Below are 24270 nucleotides of genomic sequence, written 5' to 3'. Positions count from 1 at the left end.
ACCTAGTGAGATAGTTGATGCATTGGTTTTAATTTTCCAAAGTTCTCTAGATTTGGGAAATGTTCCAGTAGATCGGAAAATAGCAAATGGAACTCCTTCATTCAAAAAGGGAGACAGAAAGCAGGAAACTACAGTCCAGTTAGCTTAACATCTGTCATAGGGAAAATGTTAGAAGCTATTATTAAAGACGTTATAACAGGGCACTTAGAACAATTCAAGGTAATCAGGCAAAGTCAACATGATTTTGTGAAAGGAAAATCATGCTTAAACAATTTAATGGAATTCTTTGAAGAAGTAACGTGCAGTGGATAAAGGGGAACTGGTGGATGTACTGTACTTAGATTTCCAGAAGGCATTTGATAAGATGCCACATCAAAGGTTATTGTGGAAAATAAAAGCTCATGGAGTAGGGGGTAACATATTGGCATGGATAGAAGATTGGCTAGCTAACAGGAAACAGACAGTAGACATAAATGGGTCATTTTCTGGTTGGCAAGATATAACAAGTGGTGTGCCACAGGGATCAGTGCTGAGGCCTCACCTTTTGACTTGGATGAAGAGACCGAAGGTATGGTTGCTAAATTTTCTGATGACACAAAGAAATGTAGGAAAGTAATTTGTGAAGAGGACATAAGGAGGCTACAAAGGGATTATAGATAGGTTAAGTGAGTGGGTCAAGACCTGGCAAATGGGAGTATAATGTGTGAAAATGTGAAATTGTCTATTTTGGCCAAGAAGAATAAAAATGAAGCATATTATCTAAATGGTGAGAGCTTGCTGAGCTCTGAGATGAAGAGGCATCTGGGTGTCCTACTGCATGAATTGCAAAAGGTTAGTATGCAGGTACAGCAAGTAATTAGGAAAGCTAATAGAATATTATCGTTTATTGCAAGGGAATTGAATACAAACGTCATACAAGGCATTGGTGAAACCACATCTGGAGTACTGGGTACAGTACTGGTCTCCTTATTCAAGGAAGGTGTAAATGTGTTGGAAGTAGCTCAGAGAAATTTACTAGACTAATACTTGGAATGGACGGGTTGTCTTATGAGGAAAGGTTGGACAGGCTATGCTTGTATCTGCTAGAATTTAGAAGAGTAAGAGGTGACTTAATTGAAACATATAAGATTCTGAGGGGTCTTGACAGGGTGGATGTGGAAAGAATGTTTTCTCTTGTGGGAGAATATAGAACTAAAGGTCACTGTTTAAAAAATAAGGGGTCGCCCATTTTAGACAGAGATGAGGAGAAATCTTTCTCTCAGAGGGTCATGAGTCTTTGGAACTCTCTTCCTCAAAAGGTTGCGGAATCAGAGTCTTTGAATATTTTTAAGGCAGAGGTAGATAGGTTCTTGATAAGCAAGGGGCTGAAAGGTTATCGGGGGTAGGCGGGAATGTGGAGCTGAGGTTACAATCAGATCAGCTATGATCTTGTTGAATGGTGGAGCAGGCTCGAGGGGCCGAGTGGTCTACTCCTGCTCTGAATTCATATGCTCGTATTGTTATGAAAGTGATTGTTTTGTTAAAAATACAATTAAAGGAATTTATGCTTAAGCTGAATAAATGTTGGTCCGGTTTTCTTTTTAAAAAGTGAGCCACCAAGAGGACACTGAGGGAGCCGGATTGGCAACAGTGTTGCTGGTTGTCACATGCCTCGGGTTAGGCTTGGAACAGAAACCCTGGTAACAGGGGCAGAGAAATGACAAGCGCCCGTTTGTTTGGACAAGCCCAGTAGTAGCAGAGCACCTGGATGGGCAGAAAACTGACAGGTTTTCTGGTTGTGTGTCAGTGTGTGTGTGTTTTTCTTTCCGGGATGTGATAAAGTCAAGAAGAAGGAGAGAATTCCAAGGAAAAAACAGAAGACTACAACCCAGCTTGCTTTCCAGAAATTCAATAAAAGCACCTGTGAAGTCCACTGTGTCGATTCATCTTGTTTCCTGTATTTCAAGAAAGCCTGCTAAAAATAATTCTTACCGCCGCCTGATGAGAACTGACCTGGGGGATCTTGGTGGCTTGTCTGTGTGTGCTTGGAGGTTGTACTGCGTGCCAGTTTTGGTGCAGTGTGTCTCATCTGCTGTTTTCTTCGGGGATGGGCAAGTGATCTGCTGGGGTGTGTTTTTTGTCTGTAATAGAGCTCTGATCCAAAAATTCCTTTTAATTTTTTCGGTTAACCGGTATACATGTGTGTGTGTGAATGTGAAGGGGCTATGGTAAAAAAAAAGGAACTTTTAACATTTAATGTTGGAACTTTAAAAACTTTAATCTGTGTGTTTATGTTTTACTTCATTAATAGTTAAGACTTGTTCTATAACAAACGGATAATTTTGTTGTTCAGAAAAGAAACCTGGTTAGTGTGTTCTGTTCTGGAAAAAATAGTGGGGTGTATTTTACAGGCTCCCCCCCCCCCCCCCAATGTTGGGGGTCGTGGAGGGTGGGGGGGGAGCGGAAAATGCCTCCAGCAGAGGCCCACCACGGTTCTCAACACTGGGAAGGCCCGGCCCAATATTGCCGATGGCGATGAGGCCTCATGGTGTCCCCCCCACTGCTCGGAGCCTCATTTCAATATTTAAATTAATTTAAATAAATGAATTGATTACTTACCCACTCCCGCCGTCCATCCCGGAGCGATATTGGTGCTGGTGGCTGGCACTCCTCCACGCCTACGGATCCATATCCGGGGATCCAAGGCTGAACATTGGTGGGGAGGGGGGAGCAGGTCCGTTTTTCAGTGCTGGAGTGGGGGAGCGTCGTCAGACTGATTTCATTGCTCTGGGGGTGGTGGGAAGGGGTAAAGTTTAAAGGTTACGGACTTTGGGGGGGAAGGTTGGGAGCACAAGGTGAGTGTTTTGTGGGGGAAGAGGGCAAGTAATGCATTTTATGGTTATTGGGGGGCAATTTACATGGATTTAAATTTTTCAATACAGTTTCCTTTAAATATTTAAATTGAATGTTAGGGCTCAAGGCCCTTTAAAAATGGGGTCAGCGCCTGCGCAAAGGCTCCTGACGCCATTGCCGGGGACAGACCACCCACCCCTTCCACGCCGCGTTTAATATTGCGGCAGCTCCGCGACGTCTGGTCCGCACAGGCGGAACGCCAGTGTTTACGTCCACCGCTGATTTCGGCGGCAGACATGTAAAATGCAGCCCAGTGTATTTGATTGGCTGTTTTTGGTCAGCGGGAAAATTTAATAAATATGTTGTGACCTGTGGAGAAGTGGGACTGAATTAACAGTACACTCCTCCTGCCTCGGACATAACAGTATGTTTGTAACAGAAGGGGAACATAAGTTACGTAAAAATGAGAAGCGATGACATATACAAGTAAAATTTAATTCACAAATTTGATGTCAATTTCAGTGTGGTCAAGTCTGTTTTGCAACTTCGACTTGCATTCTGATTAAAGAATTAAACATGGAAGCCTATCAGACTGCATTTCTCAACAAGCTTAACTGAATCTTTAATGTATGTTGCTTTAATAAAAGCTACTTGTCAAACTACAATGACATTTAATTAGATAACATCTATGCTAATATATAACTCTTCATTTAGGCCTAGAAGCTGTGATACTTCTTATTAGTATACAACACAAGTATTTCTTTAAATACCTTTATCTTTTAATTGCAGCTTTATCTTGTTTAGAGTAAATGGTTTAAAATAGCATATTGAAGATTTATACAAAAATGAAATAAGCATTTGCACGCTTGTACAATATGATTTAAAGTGCTTCATCATGTTAACAAGAATCTGCTTATCCAGGTGTCCAGACACACCCAAAACAATGCATAAATCAACTCCCTTTAAAGGAGTTCAGAGTTCTAGCAGCTGCAGTATTTTGCTCTCCCTTTACAGGAGACTCAGTTAAGAAATAAACAAAATCAGAAAGTTTATTTCTTCTGCAGCCTGCAGTGATGGAATAGATGTACGTGAGGAACTCCGTTTATGGTAAAATGAATCCTAGAAAGAATCATTTATGATTATGTCTGTAGTAGTTAGGTGCACTCTTGCCTCTGACTCACAAAATTGTGGATTTTCCATTTCACATTTCAGCATATAAGCTAAGGTGATATTGCTGTGCAGTATCAAAGGAGTTTTGCATTGTTCAAGGTGCCATCCTTCAGTGGAGCTGTTAAACTGAGGCCCATCTGCAAGTTCAGGTGGACTTTAAAGATCCCTTCGGACGATTAAAAGAAGGGAGTTATTCTGTTCTCACCAACATTTCTCAAACAACTGATACTTTTGAAAACAGATTAACTAGTCATCCAGCCCATTGCTATTTGTGGGAACTTCCTGTGTGCAAAATGAGTACAACAGAAGCCAACAAAACAATACCTGCACCTCAGAATAACTTGTGTGAAGTACTCTGAGATTTATCTGAGATGAAATAAGGTGTTTTATAAATACAAATCATTCTTCTCTCACAGGGGGTTAAAACAGCGGTTTGGCTGTGTTTCTGTTTTCATGAGTTTTACTTACATCCCCTTCTATGTACAATTACCATTGTAACAAACATTGTAAACAATTACCATTGTAACAAGCAGTAATAAATAGGCTAGCTGAATTAACAATCAATAAATGGAAATAGCAGCATTATACTTTGTTTTTTGTATTGATTTTCTAAAATGGTAATGAGAAAACAAAATGTTCAGTCTTAGATAAAAAGAATAGAAGTTTTCATTTAAACTTACTGTATACAATTTTTATATTAGACCATGGCTTTGGAACTTCCACTAGTATTCTGATCATGGCCAATTCAAATATTACAGTCTTTCCAGAACCAGTCGGGGAACAAATCACAAAGTTCTTATCTGTATAAAGAAGCTAAAAACAAACCATGAACACTTAGATCTAATTGATAAAATGACTGAAGACAAGAATCAATTTGACTTTCACAATATATTACACAACTTCAATATTTTGTTTTCACATGTGCAGATTTGAACAGCTTATTCCCACTTTCAGCACATTTTTCTCCCTAACTAATTAAGTGGTGTGGTGCCCAGGCATCATATTCTAACACATCGTGTCATAGGATGTTAGGATACTCAGTTGGGCTCCACAATTCATTTTTCCCATTCTATTTTGCAGATAATCTATATTCAGATTCCAGCAAAATAAACAGTATTACAATAGAGGAAAAATTGCAATGCCCTTGAAGGAATAATATTAAGAGTACAGGATAAATGCATACCTTAAATAATAAATCTCAGATTAAATAAGCATAATCCCAAATGGATAAACAAATAAATTAAGTGTGAGATAAAGAAGAAAACAGCTCTCTACAAATTTGCCAGGAAGGAAGGGGAATGGGTTCACTTGGGTGAACATCGAAAAATACAGAAACAAGTTTAAAGAATGAGTTTGTATAGCAAAACCAAATTTGATCAGTGCAGATTGCGTCTATTACTGGAAACAGATCTCAGATAGGTTCATAAAATACCCCCTGCCTGTCACCCTCCTTATCATAAGAGTTATACAGCATTAAATAATGCCAATCAGCCTATTGTGCCAGTACCAGCTCTTGCAAAGAGCTATCCAATTAATTCCACTCCCCTGCTCTTTCCCCATAGCCCAGTAAATTTTTCCTTTTTCTTCTCCTTCTCATCCTCTTCCAAGTTTCTCAGTAGGCTCATTACATATTGGATGGCAAAACTGAACAGCATGAAGCAGACAGTGATGGCTTTGAAGATTTTGGCTGGACTGTAAAATAACCTCACTGCTCCCCAATAAGCAATTCAAACAATATATCATTCCTTTAGAATGCCTAATGCGTACTCAACAGTAACTCATACAGTGACTTTGGTCTTATTGTAGTTGCTCTCTGCTGCAGCTTGGGGTTTTCTAACTGGGATCATGAACCCAAGGGAGTTCTTGTCTTTCAATAGTCATCAGTTCATTCACTTGTGACCTTCAAATAATACAGGCAATGTGGACTGATACATAATAAAAGCATCATTATTGCCCTCTGGATATTGAATATTGTACCAGCTTACATTAGCGTGGTCAGGAATCACCTGAAAATTTAGGGAATGATATCCCTTCCACTTCATATGTGCACATGTTGAATTCTGATGGTCACCTGAGTTCCATCTACAATGTGCACTGGACACAGCAAAGGCTATGGGTGCCAACAACATTCCAGCTGTACTGCTGAAGACCTATGTTTCAGAACTAGCTGTGACTCTGTTCCAGCACAGCTACAAAATGCCCGACAATGTGGAAAATTACCAATGTATGTCCTGTCCAAATAAGAGCAAGACAAATACAACCCGGCCAACTACCATTCTATTAGTCTACCCCGCAACATCAGCAAAGTGATGGAAACAGTCGGCAACAGTATTATCAAACAGTATTATCGATTTTCTGATGTTAGGTCACAGACCTGAAATGTTAACTCTGTTTCTCTCTCCATAGATGCTGCCAGACCTGCTGAGTATTTCCAACATTTTCTGTTTTTATATCAACATTTTGGGGCTGCCATTGATCAGAAACTCTATTGGAACAGCCACATAAATGCTGTGACTACTACAGGTCAGAAGATAGGTATTCTGTGGCAAGTGGCTCACCACCTGACTCTCTAAAGCCACTTCACCACCTACAATGCACAATTCAGGAGTGTAATGGAATACTCTCCACTTGTCTGGATGGGAGCAGCTGCAACAGCACTCAAGAAACTTGACACCATTAAGGCCAAAGCATTCCATTTGATCGGAAGCCCATCCACTACTTTTAACATCCACTATCAGTGCACCATAGCCGCAATGTGTACCATCCATAGAATGCACTGCAGCAACTCGCCAAAGCGTCTTCGACAGCACGTCCCAAACCTGCAACCTCCACCATCTAGCAGCTGGTGGGTGATCACCTCCAAGTTCCCCTCCAAGTCACACACCATCCTGCCTTGGACATGTATCGCCATTCCTTCATCATCCCTGGGTCAGAATCCTGGAACTCCCTCCTATCAGAACCGTGGGAGTACCTTTGTCACATGGACTGCAGCGGTTCAAGAAGGCGGTTCACTGCCACTTTCTCAAGAGCAATGAGGGATACTAGCCTGGCTAATGACACTCATTTACCGAGGATCAATTTTTTAAAATACTTGGCCCATGGAATTAATTCCTGCAATATGCTCTCTCTCCTACATTGGCATACATAATCGGATATTCATAATCTTGTTATCTTTGCTTCTGCTACCTAACTTGCTACATCCTTGCTAACATTTCTTTGAGCTAGTTACAGTGTTTTTGGCATCTTAAGTAACAACTACTTTGTTTCATGTCCAGGTATGTCTTGCGTTGCAGCGTCTTGACTCTATCTGGGACTTCCTATTATGTTTATTGTCTCCCTTGCTGGGAGTCCTCAAAGTCTTAAAGCCATTCCATAACAGTGGTAATCAGTGCCTCCAAGACCTGGATTGTAAAAATAGGCTGTTTGAATTTGACGTTGATCCATTTCTCACAAACACTGCATACTCCACAGCCAGATTAACAAACTTTGCAACATTTATACCAGTTAAGTGATTTGTTAGCTTCTTGAGAAGTGTTAAAAGATTAATCTGTCAGAGTGTCATAACTGATAGCTTTTTTCATTCTCATTAATGAAATTGCTTTCTTGGGAATCTCATGTTTCTAAATTATGTGTTCTTGCAAGTTGTTACATTTTGAAAGGTATTCTGTCCAGCTGTTAATGTTACACTTTCTTTTTTGTTTCTCCCACATATAAAGACATAAATTTTCTAACAAGCTTTTAATTTGAAGAAAGGCAGCATTGTTAGACTATTAATTACAATACATACATCATCTAATACTTTGGACTGTATGTAGTTGAAATAAGGAAATTCTTTGAAAACGTTTCTGAATTGTACAGCTTTGTACAAGCTTGTTAAGGACCAAGTCAAAACCATTTAAATTACAGCATTTAGCAACTAATCTGTTAAAAGTTTAATAATTGAATAGAAACTTTAACTATGTGCACTTTCTGTTCTAATCTCAACATAGCCAGTTTTCTACAGCAAGTAAACATTTTAAAAATAATGTTATAGCATGTGCAGCTCTTGCCATCTAGTGGCAATACTTTCTCCAAGAGACAGGGAGGCGTGTATAGTCTAGTACCATATGGGGACTCTGTTATAGCTCTACTTGTTCAGACCTTTCGAAGTCACTTTGTGATCATTTCATACATTTTTTGGAATGAGTCCATTCATGAGTCTTTTCACCTTATCACAATAATGCAATTACAATAATTACATAATGCTTGGCTTCATCCAGCTGTTAAACATGTTTTGCTTCAAAAGATTATTCTAAAACCAAAGAAAAAAATTTGTAAGCCTAGTTATTTCTGTTTAGAGCCAAATAATTAAATAGCTTAGTTTCAACAAATTAATCACTTTCATTTGATTATTAACAGTAAAATATAGAGCCCACAAATGTTGAAAGGATACGAATTTCAGTAACTGCCCTCAAAGTTCCTGAACTCCTGCCATTTGCATCTACAGAAAAGGAGAAAATTAAAAATCTATAATGAATCAACAACAACTTACAGTTAGATTGCACTTTTAAGGTAACAAACATCCCAAGGCACTTTACAAGCATAATCAATCAAAACATTTGACACCGAGCTAGGTAAGCAGAGATTAGAGCAGATGAAAGATGTTTGGTCAAACAGGTAGGTTTTAAGGAGCTTCTTAAAAAAGGAAAGAGAGGTGGAGGAATTTTGGGAGGGAATTCCAGAGCTTTAGGCCCTTGGCAGCTAAAGGCACGGTTGTCAATCATGCAGCGATTAAAATCAGGAATGCTCAGGTGAAGGTTGATTTAGAAATCCAACAAGAAAAGTCAGGACAATAGAACAGTGTAGCAATGTGGGTAAGACAAGTAGAGTAGGTCAGGAAGGGGCAGAGAGTTTAACGGTAATAATGCATCAGTGAACAAGGACCATGTAAACATCTTCAGCAAGAAATGCTGAGTGGATGATCCAGCTCTGCCTCCTCCTGAGGGCCCCAGCATCACAGATGCCAATCTTCAGCCTGTTCAATTCACTCTACATGATAACGGCTGAATGTTAATCAGTTAATTGTGTGTCAATGGTTTGATTATATGCAAGTGAAGGGTGTTAATTGGGGTCTTAGTTGAGCACTTATAAGCAGACACTCACTGAGACTAGTGGAGGGTTTTGAGCGAGGAGCTACATGTTTGTAATCCTTTTACTCTGCACAATAAATGTGAAACTGAGTAAATATAGGCTCCAGCATTATCCTTCCATAACAGGCTTTCTGGAATTTAAAATGGTAGCAGAGGATGGCTTCCTAAAGCTGAAGGTTGGAAAATAGGAATTTTTTTGGATAGAAAACTAAAATCTCAAGGGCTATTGTAGAAAATATGGCAGAAAGCAAGTGTAAATTGTCAGGGTATGATTATCCTCCGGTGTTCTCAGAGACTGAACCATATGACCAGTGAAAGAATGAAGTGGATATGTGGACACGGGTTACATTTCTACCAAAGAGGAAACAATGTATGGCCTTGGGGTTGTCACTTCCTACCAAAAGTAAAATCAGCAGTAAAATGTTTTCTGAACTGGATGCTGGTCAGATGGATATGATGAAGGGTTGGATCTTCTGTTAGAATTCTTGGATGAAATTTACAAGAAAGATGACCTATTGAATGCGTATGAGGCTTGGTCAGACTTTGATAGATTTCAGAAAACAAATGGTTATTCAATGAAGGAATATATTAAGGGATATGGGCCAAAGGCGGGTATATGGAGTTTGGCCGCGGATCAGCCATGATCTCATTGAATGGCGGGACAGGCTCGAGGGCTGAGTGGCCTACTCCAGTTCCTATCTTCCTATCATGGACTTCAACAGACTGTATAAAAGATTGAGGAAATTCAATTTGGAGATCCCTGATAGAGTGCTAGCTTTTAAATTGCTAGATTGTGCTAGGGTGTCGCATATGGACAGGCTCCTGATTCTAACTGGGGTTCGGTTCTAGGACAAAGACTCCCTGTTGGACCAAATGTCTATGGCCTTAAAGAAATTCCTGGGGTAACAGTCATTTCCTGCAGTCCTGGTAGAACAGGCAGCGCACTCTGCGGTGACTAAAAGAATGGAGGACTCAATGTTTACTAGATTTAGAAATAATTCAGATATTGGAAGCAGGCATAAGTACAATGGAAGAGTTAAAGACAGGAGGATTGAGGATGAAAGCACCTTTAGCAGGTTGAAATATTACACTGGAAGACAAAATTGGAACAATAATCATAGGTGAATGAATCCCAGGAATGCCCAAGGAACAGTCAATAGGTGCTTCAGATGTGACTCAAAGTATCATTATGCAATGCACGGCCCTAAACGGAGCGGCAGAGTCTTCGAAATAACACAAGACACAGAGAATTCTGAGGCAAAAGAAGATACTGATGGATCTGAATGAATTGTGCTAGTCACAAGGAGTTTTAGTCCTGTGACGAATGTGTTCGTTGTGGATTCGTACAACTGTGCTGTACTGGATAATGCTTGTACGTCGACAGTATGTGAAACTGATTAGTTACAGTGTTATCTGGATTCAAGCAGTAGTAAGGATCGAGGCAAGGTTAAGGAGTATAAAAGTACTACCAGCTTTAGGTTTGGTGATGACAACACATTGAAGTCACTAAAGAGAGTAGTAATCCCATGTAAAATAGCTGGGGTAAGCCACTTTATCAATACTGATGTAGTTTCCAGTGAGATACCTTTACTGTTGAGTAAGCCTTCAATGAAAAAGGCACAGATGAAACTTGATATGGAGCATGATAAGGCAATTTTTTGGGGGAAGCCGTGAATTTGCAGTTTACCCAGTAAGGGCATTATTGTATCCCCTTAACAGAACTTGATATTTCGAGTCAGTGTTAGAGAAATATTGATGGCATCAGGTGTTAAGAATCAGAGAGATAAAAGGCAAATTGTCTTAAAGTCACACCAACAATTTTCTCACCCTTGTCAGAGATTAAAAATCCTACTAAAAGATGCAGGTCTGATTGATGAAGAGTATACGATGATAATAAATTAGTGAAAAGTGTGAAATTTGTAAAAAGTATCGGAAGACACAATCACATCCTATTGTCAGCCTTCCATTGGCATGTGACGTTAGTTTAGTTTAGTTCAGAGATACAGCACTGAAACAGGCCCTTTGGCCCACCGAGTCTGTGCCGACCATCAACCACCCATTTATATTAATCCTACACTAATTCCATATTCCTACCACATCCCCACTTGTCCCTATATTTCCCTACCACCTACCTATACTAGGGGCAATTACTAATGGCCAATTTACCTATCAACCTGCAAGTCTTTGGCTTGTGGGAGGAAACCGGAGCACCCGGAGGAAACCCACGCAGACACAGGGAGAACTTGCAAACTCCACACAGGCAGTACCCAGAATTGAACCCGGGTCGCTGGAGCTGTGAGGCTGCGGTGCTAACCACTGCGCCACTGTGCCGCCCATAACGAAGTAGTTGCCATTTTACAATTTATATAAATGACTTAGATGAATTTGCTGATGACACAAAGATAGGTAGGAAAGAAAGTTGTGAAGAGGACGTAAGGAGGCTACAAAGGGATATAGATAGGTGAGGTGAGTGGGCAAAGACCTGGCAAATGGAGTATAATATGGGAAAATGTGAAATTGTCTTCTTTGGCAGGAAGAATAAAAAAGAAGCATATTATCGAAATAGTGAGAGATTGCAGAGCTCTGAGATGCAGAGGGATCTGGGTGTCCTAGTGCATGAATTGCAAAAGGTTAGTATGCAGGTACAGCACGTAATTAGGAAAGCTAATGGAATGTTATCGTTTATCGCAAAGGGAATTGAATACAAAAGTAGGGAGGTTATGCTTCAGCTGTACAGGGCATTGGTGAGACCACATCTGGAGTACTATGTACAGTATTGGTCTCCTTATTTAAGGGATGATGTAAATGCGTTGGAGGCAGTACAGAGAAGGTTTACTAGACTAATACCTGGAATGGGTGTGCTGTCTTACTATGAAAGATTGGACAGGCTATGCTTGTATCCACTGGAGTTTAGAAGAGTAAGAGGCGACTTGATTGAAACATTTAAGATCCTGAGGGGTTTTGACAGGGTGGGTGTGGAAAGGATGTTTCCCCTTGTGGGAGAATCTAGAACTGTTTAAAAATAAGGGGTCACCCATTTAAGGCAGAGATGACGAGAATTTTTTTCTCTGAGGGCCGTGACTCTTTGGAATTCTCTTCCTCAAAAGGCAGTGGAAGCAGAGTCTTTGAATATTTTTAAGGCAGAGGTAGATAAATTCTTGATAAGTGGGTGAAAGGTTATCGGGGGTAGGTGGAAATGTGGAGTAATTAGTTCAGCCATGTCTTTTATCTTCATGCTTTTTTAAAAAATACATATAGTTATATAAAATACCAATCACACCTGTAAAAGGAAACATTGGAAGTGTAACACACATTGCAAAAACATATCTGATGAGAGTCAGTGGAAGTGCGATTTCCAAATTAATTCTGCTTTTTTTCCACTTTTGAAATTCACTGTAGTTTTATGCTCGCAGTCTCACTTCAACTGCCACCATGAGAAACAGCTGCCCCCCACCAACAATCGCTGGCAGCGGGATCTTGCTGTGCACAAATGGAGGCCTCCGCACGCCTGCCTACGGACCCGAGTGGCCTACTCTTGCTCCTAATTCGTATGTTCCTATGTATTTAAAGGTATAGGACAAAGACAAGAATATTTTCATTCTACATTTTCTAGACCTAGAAACTAGATTTAGTCTTTCTACAATAAAATATGGCAAGGACAAAAGGGTGATTATAGAGAAAATCATGGAGAAATGGATTCGGACTGGGCTTAGGGCACCAGCTAAGTTTCTGACTGATAATGGAGGGGAATTTGCCAATGACGAATTCAGAGATATGTGTGAAAACATGAACATTATAGTTATGAATACTGCAGCTGTGGGCTTTGTGAAAGGAATCACGCAGTGGTTAATGAAATGTTATATAAAATGTTACATAAAATTTTAGCTGACCAGCCAAACTGCAAGTTGACAACAGCCCTGGCATAGAAGGTTCATGCAAAGAATTCACTTCAGATGGTTGGAGGATATAGTCCTTATCAATTGGTCTATGGGCAGAATCCCAACTTGCCTTCTGTGCTGTGCGCCAGTCCTCCTGTTCTAGAAGGTACTACAATTAGTTCCATCTTTTCTACACATTTGAATGCTCTACATGCAGGAGACGGGCTTTCATCAATGCTGAGGTCTCTGAGAAAATTCTCAGAGCTCTGAGGTATCGTATAAGGCCATCTGAGGCAGAATTTAGTTCAGGAAATTTGGTAGATTATAAAAGAGAGGGCCATTGGGAATGGAAGGGCCCTGATAAGGTAATTGGTCATGATGGTAAGACAGTAGTTATCAAGCATGGAAATCAAACTGTTAAGGTTCATTCCTCACAATTAATCGGGGTTGATTACAAAATCTCAGACTCTGAGCAGCTGATAGAGGAAAAAGAGGCACCTTGTACCTCAAATACTCATGTGTTTTGTGATGAAGGTCCTGAGGCGCAGAACATGGTAGATCAAGAGTTGGATAGTAATGTGACCGATCATGATGCTCAGGAAAGAGCTATCGCATCCACAGACCAATTACCCTGAGTAGGTACTCGAGTGACATATATTCCAGAGGGATCTAATAAATGGAGGGATGCAACAATTGTGCAGGAAGATCTACAGGCAAGTTTAAATATTGATAAATATTCAAGATGATGGCCAAGAAGCCAGAGCCATGGACTGGCAGAGTGGGGTGAAAGAGTGGAGGGTAAGAAGGCGCAGTGCAAGTTTTGATAGTGGGTCTGACAGCTACTCTTGCGTAAGGAAGCGATCATGTACTGGAGAAAGAGCCTCTGATAAAGTGCGAGGGAGATCTTCTAGCAGTAGCTCCGAAAGTCATCAAAGTGCTAATAGAGGCTGTAGTTTGAACAAATTCCACAATGAAATGAAGGCTAGAGGGCAGTCTTGGAACAGAACTAGAAGCAGAAGTCCTCCTGAACGTGAAGTTTTAGTGGTTGCCAATAAACTTGAGGATAAACTAATAAGAGAAGGAAAACATAAGGAATTAGAGAGTTGAAGCGAATTTGGAGTTTATTCTGAGGTACCAGATAGGGGACCGCCAGCCTTGTCACATAGATAAATTTGTACTGAAAAAGTCCTTCCCGATTGAACTTGTAAGGCTAAAGTGAGGCTAGTTGCAAGGGGTTTTGAAGTGTGACTGGGTGATACCAATGTTAGAGTGGACTCTCGCACACCTGGAAAAGTAATCTTGAAAATCTTTTTGGCCCTTTTGGCCATATATTCATGGGAGCGTAGATCCATTGACATAAAAGTTGTATTTCTGCAAGGTGATGCACTTCTTTTTGAAAAGTATCTGAAACCACCTAAAGAGGCAGCAGGTTCAGAAGGAAAATTATGGAAACTAAACAAATGCGTCTATGGCCTTAATGATGCTTCCCGGGTGTGGTATTTCTCGGTGAGATCTGTTTTGTTGAAAATTAGTTCTGTTCAACTAAAAGCAGATCCTGCAATGTTTTATTGGTATCATAAAGGTAAACTTTCAGGCACCTTCATGACGAACATTGATGATTTCTTATGGGGTGATAATGCAGATTTTGAGAAATATGTTATTAATAAGATTGGGGCAGAATTTAAGATTGGGAGTCAGGTTTGGTGGGGCCTTTAAATATATTGGTTTAGATATTAAGCAGACTAAGTCTGGAATAAGTTTCAATCAACTATCCTATTTAGAGACTGTTACTCCTATCCCGGTCAATCGTGTTAGATCATCATCTTTCTGTGATGACTTATCTAAAGCAGAGAGGCGCAGTGGTTAGCACTGCAGCCTCACAGCTCCAGCGACCCGATTCAATTCTGGGTACTGCCTGTGTGGAGTTTGCAAGTTCTCCCTGTGTCTGCGTGGGTTTCCTCCGGGTGCTCCGGTTTCCTCCCACAAGCCAGAAGACTTGCAGGTTGGTAGGTAAATTGGCCATTATAAATTGCCCCTAGTATAGGTAGGTGGTAGGGAAATATAGGGACAGGTGGGGATGTGGTAGGAATATGGGCTTAGTGTAGGATTAGTATAAATGGGTGGTTGATGGTCGGCACAGACTTGGTGGGCCGAAGGGCCTGTTTCAGTGCTGTATCTCTAAACATAAACAATAAGCAGAGACTGAGCAATTGTGAAGCCTGATGGGTCAATTAAACAGTTGTTCACTCAGACTAGGCCTGATGCTAGTTTTGATGTGCTGGAGTTAAGCATGATGATGAAACATCCAAAAGTTGAGAATGTTTTAAGGGCAAATAGAACGTTGAAAAAATTAAATCTGGAGAAATGTGTACTGAAGTTCCTATCCTTAGGTGACCCAAGGAACATGAAGCTAATAATTTTTAGTGATGCTTCACATGCTAATCTTGCTGATGGGCGTTCGAGTGCAGTTGGCTTCATCATATTTCTGATGGGTGAAAATGACAAATGTTGTCTTTTAGCTTGGGAGGCTAAGAAAATAAAACAGGTTGTTAAAAGCACGTTAGCTGCAGAAACACTGGGTCTTTTGGAGGCAGTGGATATGGGGTTCTATTTGTCAAATATTTTGTGTGAAATTCTGAACAAGGGATGTACTGAAGATAGGATACCCATTGAATGTTATGTGGATAATTGTTCTTTGTGGGACAATGTATACTCTACAAAAAGTGAGTGAGAAAAGACTTACATATTGACCTTGCTGGATTGAAACAAATGATGGAGAGAAAGGAAATCTCCAAACTTAAATGGGTAGATGAAAGTCATTAGCTATTCGATTGTTTCATGAAAAGAAATGCTAGTACAAAGAAATTGTTAGGGGTGCTAGAGGAGGGGCGTCTCACAATGTAATACATTGTACCCAATATGGAATTTGAATTATTTTGAAATGTTCTTTGAGCATGTTAATACTTGATGCATAACATGGAATTTATTTTGAAATGTTGTTTGAGCATGTTGTATTGTAAAAGAAATAAGGGAATCTGTCAATTGTGGGTCAATGGTTTGATTACAGGCTGCATATTCTGACAATGCAACCACTAGGTGGCGCAGTACTAGCACATGCACAAAAGCAGCCTCTTCCACTGAAACATCACTGTCTGCGGCGTTCAGGCAGCTGCCAGGATTAAAGATGGTGCTGTGGGGCAGGAGTGAGTAGCTGAGGCAGGCAGGGGGAGCGAGTGGCTGAGGGAAGGCAGCAACGTGGCAGGGATCGAGCAGGGTGAAGCGGCGATTGAAGCAGGAATGGTGGGAGGGAGCGGGGTTCTGTTCGGATGAATGGAGACGCTATTGAGGGGTGCCGAGTGGGAGGTGGGGAGGATACGTGATGACTTCAGCTTTACATGATGACGTTGGCGTTATACAATAACGTTTTCCCACACATGCGCCAATTAGTTCTGGCAAGACGTAGGCTGCGCATGCGCAGCATCTTACTGAGAACAGGAGACCGTTTGCACATGTGCACAGCTTGGAATGTGCTGATGATGTCGGCGAGCCGCTGCGTTGTCAGGAGTCACTTTGTTGATTATATGCAGGTGAAGGGTGTTAATTGGGGTCTTAGTTGAGCACTTATAAGCAGACACTCACTGATACTGGTTGAGAGTTTTAAGTGAGGAGCTACATGTTTGTAGTCCTTTTACTCAACACAACAAATGTGAAACTGAGTAAATTTAGGCTCCAGCATTATCCTTCCATAACAAGCTTTCTGGAATTTAACACTGAAGACACTGGATACTGCAAAGGCTATGGGCCCTGACAACATCCCAGCAATAGTGCTGAAGACTTGTGCTCAAGAACTAGCCTCACCCCTAGCCAAGCTGTTCCAGTACAGCTACACATCTACCCAGCAATGTGGAAAATTTCCCAGGTATGTCCTATCCACAAAAAGCAGGACAAATTCAATCTGGCCAATTACCGCCCCATCAGCCTCCTCGCGATCATCACCAAAGTGATGAAATGTGTTCACGGTAGCGCTATCAAGCACCACTTAAAGAGCAATAACCTGCTCACTAATGCTCAGTTTGGGTTCGGCCAGGGCCACTCGGCTCCTGATCTTAATACAGCCTTGGGTCCAAACATGGACAAAAAAGCTGAACTCGAGGGCAGGTGGGAGTGACTGCCCTTGATATCAAGGCAGCATTTGACCATGTGGCATCAAGGAGCCCTGGCAAAATTGAAGTCAATGGGAATCAGGGGGAAAACTCTCCACTGGTTGGCGTCGTACCTAGCACAAAGGAAGATGGTTGTGGTTGTTGGAGGTCAATCATCTCAGCCCCAGGACATTGCTGCAGGAGTTCCTCAGGCTAGTGTCCTAGGCCCAAACATCTTCAACTGCTTCATCAATGACCTTCACTCCATCCTAAGATCAGAAGTGGGATGTTTGCTGATGATTGCACAATGCTCAGTACCATTCGCAACTCATCAGATACTGAAGCAGTCCGTGTCCATATGCAGTAAGACCTGGACAATACACAGGCTTGGGCTGATCAGTGGCAAATGACATTCGTTCCACTCAAGTGCCAGGTAATGACCATCTCCAACAAGAGAGAATCTAACCATCTCTCCTTGACATTTAATGGCATTACCATCGCTGAATTCCCCCACTATCAACATCCAGCGGGTTACCATTGACCAGAACTGAACTGGAGTAGCCATATAAATACTGTGGCTACAAGAGCAGGTCAGAGGCTGGGAATCCTGAGGCTAGTAACTCACCTCCTGACTCCTCAAAGCCGGTCCACCATCTACAAGGCACAAGTCAGGAGTGTGATGGAATACTCTCCACTTGCCTGGATGAGTGCTACTCCAACAACACTCAGGAAGCCTGACATCAGGACAAAGCAGTCCACCTGATCAGTACCTCATCCATCAACTTAAACATTCACTCCTTCCACCACAATGGCAACAGTGTGTATCATATACAAGATGCACTGCAGCAACTCACCAAGGCACCTTCCAAACCTGCAACCTCTACCACCTAGAAGGACAAGGGCAGCAGACACATGGGAACACCACCACCTGCAAGTTCCCTTCCAAGCCTCACAACATCCTGACTTTGAACTACATTGTCATTCCTTCACTGTCACTGGATCAAAATCCTGGAAGTCTCTTCGTAACAGCACTGTGTGAGTACCCACAGCAGATGGACTGCAGCGGTTCAGGAAGGTGGATCGCCATAACCTTCTCAAGCGCAATTAGGGATGGGAAACAAATGCTGGCCTTGCCAGCAACACCCAAATCCCTTGAAAGAATAAAGAAGAACAGTAGTAAAAAAAAATTAAGGATTCTTTATCTGAATGCTTGAAGCATCTGCAATAAGGTAGTGGCACAAATAGAGATAAATGATTCAGATATAATCCCCATTACAGAGACACGGTTGAGAAATAAATATTCCAGAGTATACAACATTATGAAAAGCCAGACAACATTGTAAAGGAGCAGTAGCCCTGATAGTAAAGGATGACATAAGGACAGCAGTGAGAAAGGATCTTGGCTCAGAAGATCAAGAAGAAAAATTAGTATTAATGGAGATTAGGAATATTAAGGGTCAGAAAACGCTGGCGGGAGTAGTTTATTGAGTCATAGAGTTATATAGCACAGAAACAGGCCCTTTGGCCCATTGTGTCTGTGCCGGCCATCAAGCACCTAACTATTCTAATCCCATTTTCCAGCACTTGGCCTGTAGCCTTGTATGCTATGGCATTTCATGTGCTCATCTAAATACTTCTTAAATGTTGTGAGTTCCTGCCTCTACCACCCCTTCAGGCAGTGCGTTCCAGATTCCAACCACCCTCTGGGTGAAATTTTTTTTCCTCAAATCCCCTCTAAACCTCCTGCCCCTTACCTTAAATCTATGCCCCCTGGTTATTGACCCCTCCGCTAAGGGAAAACGTTTCTTCTGATCTATTTATAGTCCTCCTAAAAGTAGTTAGACTGTTGGAAAGAGCATTAAGCAAGATGTATTATAGCTTGTAACAAAGGCAATCTTCATATAGACTGGACCAATCAAATTGGCAAAGATGGTCTGGAAGATAATTTTGTAGAATGCTTTTGTGACAGTTTTCTGCAACAATACATTGTGGAACCATCTAGGGATAAAGGTATTTTAGATCTAGTATTGTGCAATAAGGCAGCATTAATTAATAATCTCACAGTAAAAGTGATCATAATACAACTGAATTCCACCTTAAGTTTGAAAGTAACATACTCCAATCCCAAACAAGAATCTTAAACTTAAAGAAAACCAATTACTTAGATATGAGGGGAGAGCTAGCTGAGGTTGATTGGGTAAATTGACTAAAAGGTTTGGTGGTAAATAAACAGTGGGAAACATTTTTTTAAAAGGTTCAAAATGTTCAACGAAAATACATTCCATTAAAAAACAAAAACACATCAAGAAAGATCCATCCGTGGCTTACAAAGGAGGTTCAGGATTGCATTAGATTAAAAGAAAGGCCTTATAATGTTGCAAAGAATAGTAGTAAGCCTGAGGATGGGAGTGTTTTAGAAACCAGAAAAGGGTCACCAAAAAGTTGATAAAAAGAGAAAAAACAGAATATGAATGTAAGCTAGGCAGGAATATAAAAACAGATTGTAAGAGCTTATACAAATACACAAAAAGGAGAGTAGCTAAAGTAAACATTGGTCCCTTAGAGGCAGAGACAGGAGAAGTTATCATGGGAAATGAGGAGATGGCAGAGACATTGAACAAAATTTTGGCTGGGCGACAGGGAACTCTGTAAACCAGCATCGCCTCTTCTGTGGGAGGCCAGCTGAATCAAGTGCCAATTAAGCACATAACTGGACAGCGCTTCCACGGGATCAACGAACCCAGAGACAGAAATCCCGCTCTCTGAGAGCTGCCGGCCAATCAGAGGCTGGCAGCTCTTTAACGGAGCAGTGCCATTGCGGAGGCAGTGGCTGCTGCTGGTGGAGCACCCACCCAAGGCCCAGGAGCGCGCTGAACCCAGGCCACGGGTAGGTCAGAGTGGGAGGGGTCTTGCAGGTGGTGGTCATGGGGGAGGGGATATAGGGGGATCAACAGCAAGGGGAAGGGGTTGACTCTCAGCGGCCTGCCCCCTTCCCAATGCTTGGTCCCTTGTTCAGGCACTGTGCCTTTTAACGAGAGACCCCCCACCCCCTGGAGCCAGCAAGCAGCCCACATAGTTTATCCTGCTGTGTTTTCTGTGCAGCGACAGGGCAGCCCGTGCACGTCGAACAGCGGCAGCAGTGGGATGAGGCCCTTAATTGGGCATTGATTGCCTAGTTAAGGCCGTCAATTGGCAGTGGGGCGGGAAGGCTGTTCACAGGCCTGGACTTAATTTTGGCAGCGGCAGGAAGCTGCAGGGGTCCCCCGCCACCATCCCACCCGATTACATGCTCTCCCTGCCTCCAAACGCACCACAGGGAGAACATGAAATTCCCCCCTTTGTGTCTGTCTTCACAGTAGAAAACACAAGTTACATACCAGAAACAAAGGGTAACCTAGAAGCTAATAAGAGTGAGGAAATTAAGGATATTGATAGCAGCAACCAAAAAGTACTCAATAAACGTAGGGGCTAAAATCCGACAAATCCCCAGCACCTGATGGCCTACACCCTAGGGTTCTAAAAGGGGTAGCTTCAGAAATACTGGATGCATTGGTTATGTTTTTCCAAAATTCCCTAGATTCTAGAACAGTCCCAGCGATTTGGAAATTAGCAAATGTAACACGACTATGCAAGAAAGGAGAAAGAGAGAAAACAGGGAACTGCGAGCCAGTTAGCCTGATTTGGAAGTGTTGGAATCTATTATTAAGGAAATTTTAACAATGACGATACAAAGCTAGGTGGGAATGCAAGCTGTGAGAAGGACACAAAGAGCTGCAAAGCGATATAGACAGATTAAGTGAGCGGGCAACATGGTGGCAGATGGAATATAATGTAGGAAAAAGTGAGGTTGCCCACTTTGGCAGGAAGAATATTATTTAATTGCAGAAAGACTGGAGAATGCTGTGGTACAGAAGGACCTGGGTGTCCTTGTACATGAATCATAAAAAATTAACATGCAGGTACAGCAAGTAATTAGGAAGGCAAATGTAATGTTGGCCTTTATTGCAAGGAGGGTGGAATATAAAAGTTGACAATTTCCAGTTTCCTGGCCCTAACTGCCTCCTCTTCACTATGGACGTCCAATCTCTCTACACCTCCATCCCCCACCAGGACGATTTGAGGGCTCTCCGCTTCTTCCTTGAACAGAGGCCCAACCAGTCCCCATCCACCACCACCCTCCTCCGCCTGGCTGAACATGTTCTCACATTGAACAACTTCTCCTTCAACTCCACTCACTTCCTTCAAGTAAAAGGTGTTGCAATGGGTACCCGCATGGGTCCTAGTTATGCCTGTCTTTTTGTGGGATATGTCGAACATTCCTTGTTCCAGTCCTACTCAGGCCCCCTCCCCCAACTCTTTTTCCAGTACATTGATAACTGTATCAGTGCCATTTCCTGCTCCCGCCCCGAACTAGAAAGCTTTATCAACTTTGCTTCTAATTTCCACCCTTCTCTCACCTTTACATGGTCCATCTCCGACACTTCCCTTCCCTTCCTCGACTTCTCTATCTCCATCTCTGGTGATAGGCTGTCTACTAATATCCATTATAAGCCCACTGACTCCCACAGCTACCTCGACTACCCTTCTTCACACACTGCCTCCTGTAAGGACTCCATTCCATTCTCCCAGTTTCTCCGTCTCCGACGCATCTGCTCGGATGATGCTACCTTCCATGACAGCGCTTCTGATATGTCTTCCTTTTTACTCAACCGAGGATTCCCCCCCACTGTTGTTGACAGGGCCCTCAACCGTGTCCAGCCCATTTCCCACACCTCTACCCTCACCCCTTCCCCTCCCTCCCAGAACCATGACAGGGTTCCCCTTGTCCTCACTTTTCACCCCATCAGCCTCCATATCCAAAGGATCATCCTCCGCCATTTCCGCCACCTCCAGCGTGATGCCACTACCAATCGCATCTTCCCCTCCCTTCCCGTCAGCATTCCGAAGGGATCATTCCCTCCGTGACACCCTGGCCCACTCCTCCATTACCCCCACCACCTCGTCCGCTTCCCATGGCACCTTCCCCTGCAATCACAGGAGGTGTAATACCTGCTCATTTACCTCCTCTCTCCTCACTATCCCAGGCCCCAAACACTCCTTTCAGGTGAAGCAGTGATTTACTTGTACTTCTTTCAATGTAGTATACTGTATTCGCTGCTCACAATGTGGTCTCCTCTACATTGGGGAGACCAAACGCAGACTGGGTGATCGCTTTGCAGAACACCTCCGCTCAGTCCGCAAGCAGGACCCCGAGCTTCCAGTTGCTTGCCATTTCAACACTCCCCCCTGCTCTCATGCTCACATCTCTGTCCTGGGTTGCTGCAGTGTTCCAGTGAACATCAACGCAAGCTCGAGGAACAGCATCTCATTTACCGATTAGGCACAATACAGCCTGCCGGACTGAATATTGAGTTCAATAATTTCAGAGCATGATGGACCCCCCATTTTACTTTTATTTTCAGTTATTTTTTTCTTTTTCCTTTTTTTTAATATATATATTCTTTTGTGTGTGTTTATTTTATTGCATCTTAGTTTGTTCAGTTTGCTTACCCACTGTTTTTTTTCATGTTTGTACTTGCGGCTGTTCAACTTTCAGTCCATTAATACCCTATCTGTACTAATGCTTTGTCTTTCAACACACCATTAACATAGTTTGCCTTTGCTCCATGTCCTTCTGGTCAGATATTCTGTGACCTTGTCCTATTTACACCTTCTCCTTTGTTATCTCTTGCCCCACCCCCGCTTTACTTGCTTATAACCTTTTACATTTCTAATATTTGCTAGTTCTGAAGAAGGGTCACTGACCTGAAACGTTAACTCTGCTTCTCTCTCCACAGATGCTGCCAGACCTGCTGAGTATTTCCAGCAGTTCTTGTTCTTATTTTATAAAAGTAGGGAAGTCTTGCTCCAACTGTACAGGATATTGGTGAGACCACACCCAGAGGACTGTGTACTGTTTAGGCCACCTTATTTAAAGAGGGACATATTTGCATTGGAAGTAGTTCAGAGAAGGTTCACTAGGCTGATTCATGGGCTGAGGGGTTTGTCTTCAGAGGAAAGGTTGAGCAGGTTGGGCCTATACGTTGGAGTGTAAAAGATTGAGAGGTGATCTTATTGAAACATATAGGATTCAAAGGGGGCTTGACAGGGTAGATGCTGAGAGGATGTTTCTCCTTGCAGGGGAATCTAGAACTAGGGGGCCCAGGTTCAAATTAAGGGGTCTCCCATTTAAGACTGAGATGAGGAGGAATTTCTTCTCTGGTCGTTAGTGTTTGGAATTCTCTTCCCCAGCGGGCAGTGGAGGCTGGGTCATTGAATATATTCAAGGCTGAGTTAGACAGGTTTTTGATTGACAAGGGAGTCAAGGGTTATGGTGGCAGGCAAGAAAGTGGAGTTAAGACCACGATCAGATCAGCCGTGATCTTATTGAATGGCGGATCAGGCGCGAAGGGCTAAATGGCCTATTAGTTCGAGACTTGACTATTCCAGCTTTAGTGGCCATGCCTTCAGCTGCCAATGCCCTAAGCTCCAGCATGGACTCTATGGGCTGAATGGCCTTTTTCTGTGCTGTAAATGACTTTATGACTCCTGCTCCTATTTCTTATGTTCTTTTGTCTGGCAGCATCTGTGGAGAGAGAGTTAATGGTCGGAATTTTACGCACCCCCAAATAGCGGGAAGGTAGCGGCCAGGGGTGTAAAATGGAGCTGGAGGCTTGGGGGGCCCTTCCTGACCTGCTCCTGCCTCCACTTTATGCAGGGCAGCGATAAACAGCCTGCCCGCTCCAGCCCAATCAAGGCCCTTAAGTGGCCACTTAACGGCCACATAAGGGCTTCCGCCCACTGCCACGGGGATTTTACCCATGGCTGGTCGGGCAGCCCAGGCCCAAGAGAAGCCACCAGACAAAAGCAGGCAGCTACCTGATGGCCTGGAGGAAGGGGGGGCCCTTATGATCAGGCCCCCTGTGGCCGACGGAGGGCCGCCCCCACTGCCCCAACCACCCAACATGCCCCCCCCATCCTCCCAATCACCACCCTTGCCTTGCCGGGGCCCAACCAATCACCCCCGGCGAGACACCAAAAACTTACCTTGGTTCCGGGACTCCCTGACATCGTCTTTGC

General features: G+C 42.6%; 1 protein-coding gene across 1 annotated transcript in view; it reads right to left on the bottom strand.

The window, feature by feature from the left end:
- The window catches only part of hfm1 (helicase for meiosis 1), a 186011-nt gene that overhangs the window by 134411 nt on the left and 27330 nt on the right, over positions 1 to 24270 (bottom strand). Inside the window, exons 6-8 of the mRNA XM_068038040.1 lie at positions 8435 to 8482; positions 7790 to 7860; positions 4683 to 4815 (exon numbers count right to left, since the gene is read on the bottom strand). Coding sequence (XP_067894141.1) covers positions 4683 to 4815; positions 7790 to 7860; positions 8435 to 8482 — 252 coding nt within the window. The remainder of the gene's footprint in view (positions 1 to 4682; positions 4816 to 7789; positions 7861 to 8434; positions 8483 to 24270) is intronic.

This window comes from Heterodontus francisci, chromosome 8, assembly GCF_036365525.1.
Source record: "Heterodontus francisci isolate sHetFra1 chromosome 8, sHetFra1.hap1, whole genome shotgun sequence".
NCBI classification, from domain to species: Eukaryota; Metazoa; Chordata; class Chondrichthyes; order Heterodontiformes; family Heterodontidae; genus Heterodontus; species Heterodontus francisci.
This window is presented reverse-complemented; position numbering and strand designations above follow the sequence as displayed.